At 39.6% G+C, this 6,000-nt stretch overlaps 1 protein-coding gene across 2 annotated transcripts in view; it reads left to right on the top strand.

The window, feature by feature from the left end:
• Nucleotides 1-6,000, top strand: part of LOC138693018 (discoidin domain-containing receptor 2-like) — a 1,708,097-nt gene that overhangs the window by 1,681,232 nt on the left and 20,865 nt on the right. For both annotated transcript variants that reach the window (XM_069816529.1, XM_069816528.1), the window contains exon 17: nt 4,550-4,848. In XM_069816529.1, coding sequence (XP_069672630.1) covers nt 4,550-4,848 — 299 coding nt within the window. The remainder of the gene's footprint in view (nt 1-4,549; nt 4,849-6,000) is intronic.

Below are 6,000 nucleotides of genomic sequence, written 5' to 3'. Positions count from 1 at the left end.
TGCTAAAAATGTTTTCATTGTTTCTGCTCTTAAATCACAGCATTTGAATGTTGAAAGTAAACACTATTACTTACAGTTTGAATCTGACGGAATGCAAGCAAGCATCAATTCACAACAATGGGTCTGACAGTGAAGAGTAGGCATATGTTACTGTTGATAGTTATTTGTCCATCGGATGGGAACGTTGAGCCTGGCGACCCCTTGGTACTATTCGACAGAAGTAGGCTACGTGTCAGCACTGGGTTTCTCCTTCTCCCTTCCTCACCTTTATCATCATCCTCACCCATTCCCTACACTACACTACACTACACTACACTTACACGAACACTTACACATACACTCACCCTAGTACATGACATAACTCTTCACAGATACACATCATGCATAATGTGGCTCTTCTAAGTGGTATGCAACTTGAAAATGGGTCACTATCCTGCCATATATCCCCAATATGCGGAAACCGAATCATGCAAGTGAAATGGGTAGCATTGGACACACACATACACACATATAAATTAAAACAACTCACTGCAGAAAAAGAGATGGAGTCTATGCCTCATCATTACTGCCTGTTACTGCTGGAAACATGGTCTGCTATCAGCACATGACACAATACATGGCACACAACTTTCAGCTTTAAGTGCAATACATACATTTGTTGTTGAGCTTCTGTCCTGGAATATTAAGTGAGAGGATAAGAATGTTTTGCCCACACCTGTGGAGTAACGGTCAGCACGTCTGGCCGCTAAACCAGGTGGCCCGGGTTCGAATCCCGGTCGGGGCAAGTTACTTGGTTGAGGTTTTTCCTGGGGTTTTCCCTCAATCCAATACGAGCAAATGCTGGGTAACTTTCGGTGCTGGACCCCGGACTCATTTCACCGGCATTATCACCTTCGTTTCATTCAGACGCTAAATAACCTGAGATGTTGATACAGCGTCGTAAAATAACCCACTAAAATAAATAAAAAGAATGTATTTATGTCATCGTAAAGAGAAAAACCATAGTGAAGAAAATATTCAGTTTGAAAAGTCAATATTTCTTTACTTCATAGTCAGTTTTAGTACATATACTCAAAGTGAAAATCCTCAGTAACTTCAAAAAAACTTTAAATATGTGTATTAGCACTGGCACAACTTCTGTGTTGATACCACAAAGCATACCTACCTACAAATGGCTTTTAGAGAACCCAGGGGTTCATTGCCGCCCTCACATAAGCCTCCTATCGGTCCCTATTCTGAGCCACATTAGTTCAGTCTCTACCATCATATCCCACCACCCTCAAATCGATTTTAATATTATCCTCCCATTTATGTTTCAGCCTCCCCAAAGGTCTTTTTTCCCTCAGATCTTCCAACTAATACTTAATATGTATTTCTGGATTCGCCCATACGTGGTACATGCCCTTCCCATCTCAAACACTTGGATTTAATGTTCCTAATTATGTTAGGTGAAGAATATAATGCGTGCAGTTCTGCATGTATAACTTTCTCTATACCATAAAGCATATTATTTTCAAATTATTTTGACAATAACCTACATGTTAAACCACTAAATATATGAATTTCACATTAGTCTGTTTAACTTTTTACTATTTTTACATTCACATACTAGATTATTGAAAATATCCCCAAAACCTACTTTTCAAAACCTTTTTATATGGAATGACTCAAATGAGAGGTCCAACATAAACTCTGTTGAATAAAAAAGCGGGAAAATATAGACTAACTAGTGGCTTGTGCAGCAAATGCTGCCAAATAAGTTCATTAGAAGTTCAAATTAAATTTTTTCAAATTTATTTTCAATGAAGAATACAGGACATTTTGGAAGTTATTTGCTTCCATAATGATGAAACATAGGCCTATCCATCTGAATTGTTTTCTTCATGCTAAATACTTTTTATTTAGCCTATACATCTTCAGTTCTTGAGTTCCAATGCGAAAACGCAAGTAACAATGTCAGAACGATCAGTCGGTTTTACATGTGGGAGTGAAGCAATAGCTATTTCAGGTCATTGCGGATTGTAGGGTAGAGTTATGAAAATATCCTCTCCTCTCCTCTCTCCCCTCTCCCCTCTGCCCTCGTGCCCTCTGCCTCTCCTGCCCTCTGGCCTTTGTGCCCTCGTGCTTTCTGGCCTTCGTGCCCTCTTGCTTTCTGGCCTTCGTGCCCTCTTGCTCTCGTGCCCTCATGCTCTCGTGCCCTCATGCTCTCGTGCCCTCTTGCGCTCGTGCCCTCATGCTCTCGTGCCCTCATGCTCTCGTGCCCTCTTGCTCTCGTGCCCTCATGCTCTCGTGCCCTCATGCTCTCGTGCCCTCTTGCTCTCGTGCCCTCATGCTCTCGTGCCCTCATGCTCTCGTGCCCTCTTGCTCTCGTGCCCTCTTGCTCTCGTGCCCTCATGCTCTCGTGCCCTCTTGCTCTCGTGCCCTCATGCTCTCGTGCCCTCATGCTCTCGTGCCCTCATGCTCTCGTGCCCTCTTGCTCTCGTGCCCTCATGCTCTCGTGCCCTCATGCTCTCGTGCCCTCATGCTCTCGTGCCCTCATGCTCTCGTGCCCTCATGCTCTCGTGCCCTCATGCTCTCGTGCCCTCATGCTCTCGTGCCCTCATGCTCTCGTGCCCTCTTGCTCTCGTGCCCTCGTGCTCTCGTGCCCTCGTGCTCTCGTGCCCTCATGCTCTCGTGCCCTCATGCTCTCGTGCCCTCTTGCTCTCGTGCCCTCGTGCTCTCGTGCCCTCATGCTCTCGTGCCCTCATGCTCTCGTGCCCTCATGCTCTCGTGCCCTCTTGCTCTCGTGCCCTCTTGCTCTCGTGCCCTCATGCTCTCGTGCCCTCGTGCTCTCGTGCCCTCTTGCTCTCGTGCCCTCATGCTCTCGTGCCCTCTTGCTCTCGTGCCCTCTTGCTTTCTGGCCTTCGTGCTCTCGTGCCCTCTGGCCTTCGTGCTCTCGTGCCCTCTTCTCTTCTGTTCGCCTTTCCTTTTCCTTTCCTTTTCTTTTCTTCCTGTTTTCTTGTTTTTGCCTTCTTTCTCCATTCGCTTACTTTCTACGTGATTCTCAATGTCTCCTACTGCATCTTAGATCCTTGTCATTGTCGCAAGTTTCATATTCAATCTCTACATTGGCTTTAGCATCATCATCAGCATCATCATCTGAACTTTCATCTATGATCTGCAGAGTAGTGTCGATCACCACGTAAGTTTTCATCCAGTGTTACTTTGTTAGATAAAACACACTTAAGGGAATAAATAAACTGCACTAACAAAAAATTTTCTATTAATACTATTGATACGTAAATCTGACGTACACTTCCAAATAATTATATCTCATAATAAGTTGGCCAAGCGTGTAAGTTGCAACCTGCTGTCACGACTACTATAGTCAGCAACTGAAAGACGGAGGCATAGCTAGAAGAAGGAGGTGCTCTCTTGGCGGGAAAAGTAGTGAGGATCAATTGTTTATCCATTATACGTCAAAATTACGTACGACAGAAATTTTAAACAGTGGCATTACTTCCTTGTGAGCAGAAAGAAAACCACTGTTTGATCACAGTATAGAGATATGTTCTCTATACTGTGGTTTGATTTCCACATATCCTACAAGTTTAATACAAGTAGTGTTAAGTTCATAACAATAACCTTAGTATCTCGTTATCATTATATTACTTCTCTTCAAATAATTATCTACAGTCAGATGGAAAGAAGTTTATGAGATTATACGTTCTCGTGCATAAAACCGAAACTTCACGTTGATGTCGATGTTATAGGCATTCCTAATTTATAGTCTCAACAAATGTTGACGCAACATCCGTCGATCGACCACGCTGTTACGTAAGTTTTATAGTTTTCAGTAATATATATATAGCCGTTACTCAGTATATTATATAAATGAAGATCTAATATAAAATCTTTCTATGCGTCTACTTACTTAAGGCCCCAAAAGATTTCACTTTCATATCATCAGTATACCATTACGTGTTGCATTAACTAAAATAATATTTCATTTTTAATGGTAATAATGTCATCAAACATTCTTAAATTTTGTAGTTCTTAATATCGAATACACAATTGTACTCGGAAAACTACAGACAAGAGAATCAGACTTGTAAATTATTTTTATACGTTATCAAAAAGTTACACAAATGAAGATCGACATATTGGCATTATGATTTGAAAGAATCTGATCCATCTGAACTCTAAGTATGTCAGCAATCCTGTAGCTCATGGCCTTCGCGTAATAGTCTATTGTTTATTGTAGTGTGTGTTTTGTTTTATTCTGAAATGCAATTTATTTGTTCTCAAAACTGACGAAAGATGGATTTTGGAAAATAGGAAAATGATGTAGGAAAATTGTCATTTCACTGAAAACTACTATTTTTCTGAAAAACTTTGGGTTCCAAGCTTCAAAATGAGGGGTCATTTATTAAAATCCGTTCAGCCGTTTTCCCGTAATTTTCATTACCAGTTCAAATTATATATACAGATGCTTTGTTAACAAGTTAACTTTGAAAACAGTTCATATAATTATTTTAACTAGGTAATGATGCAGAATTGTGTGTTTTAGGTTGTCTTGTGCGAGACAGAAGGTCTGGACGACATCGTGCCTGGCGTGGGGCGAATGGTGGCCGTCCGCACATCCAGCTCAAAGGCCTCGGAATCTGGAACAGACGCACTTCGTGAAGTTCGATTCTTAGCAAGTCTAAGTGACCCCAACGTAGTGAGAGTTCTGGGAGTCTGCACTGCAGAACAGCCTCCCTGGACAGTCCTCGAGTACCCTGACATGGGTGACCTTGCTCATTACCTGCAGTACAGAGTGCCCATGACCAACTCCATACGGCCAGCCGCCAACCTACAGGCTGTCAGGTGCGCCAAATTTCCATGGAAAAAAAAAAACTGTTTTTAATGTCATTCTGACTCCTCCAGAATTACATTAAAACGTGAGCTTAAAATTACTATTCTTGATAAAACTTTTGCCTTACTTATGACACTACAGCCTGGATTTATATGTAATTAGAGATCTTATTCCCTCTCATCTGCAAAAGGTGAGGTTATGTTTTCTGAAAAAAGATTTTTTTTAAAGGTTGCTATTTTCATAAAAAAAAATCTAGGTTATTTTGAATGTTCTTTTTAAAATAAAGAAGACAGCCCATACTTACATTATAAAATACAATTATCCCTCAAATGAAAACATTCTTGCAAGTTGAGAGAACTCTCTCTGAATATACATCACCAGGGAAAGGATTTATATGTAAATACATATTTACTTATAAAGCTAATATAATTTATATTTTGCATTATCTTTATGTTTCACAATGTGTAGGGTTGAAAAATCCTACTTTTATTTTCCATATTTTTCCATATTTTAGAGTTTAGTACATATTTTCGTTAATTTCCATATATTTTCCATATTTCATATAAAACAGTCCATATTATATTAGGTTTAACAATAAAACAAAACAAAATTCCATTAACTTTTAAAAATACATTTCAACAATAGAGATTTAAACACATGTTCAGTAATCCCTTTAACATCAGAGTTATTTGAAAATTAGCAGTCCTATCAACAATGGGAAAGTAAGTTACAAAACTGTATTAATTTAATTTAAAATTTTTAACAGACTTCAGTTGTGCAGCTCAACAGTTAAATGCCAGTCAGAGTACACATAGGTTCAGTTTTGTAAATCATACTATAAAGACGGTAAATATGCCAAAAGTACGTCATTCAGTCAATTTAAAATCAAAACTAACAAGTTACATTTCAGAATTTAAAGAAGATGGTTTATCAACTGACAATAAAATATTATTTTGTAATTTGTGTCAGTGTGCAGTATCATCTACACAAAAGTTCCTGGTGCAACAACACATTACAACTAGTAAACATCAGGCCAACAAACAACTAAATTCCAAGCAGAGACAATTGTTTTTAACACAACCAACAACATCGAATGTAAGATCTGAGTTTAACATCGACCTGTGCCGTTCTCTCATCTCTGCTGATATTCCTCTCTACAAACT

Source organism: Periplaneta americana, chromosome 17 (genome assembly GCF_040183065.1).
Source record: "Periplaneta americana isolate PAMFEO1 chromosome 17, P.americana_PAMFEO1_priV1, whole genome shotgun sequence".
Lineage (NCBI taxonomy): Eukaryota > Metazoa > Arthropoda > Insecta > Blattodea > Blattidae > Periplaneta > Periplaneta americana.
This window is presented reverse-complemented; position numbering and strand designations above follow the sequence as displayed.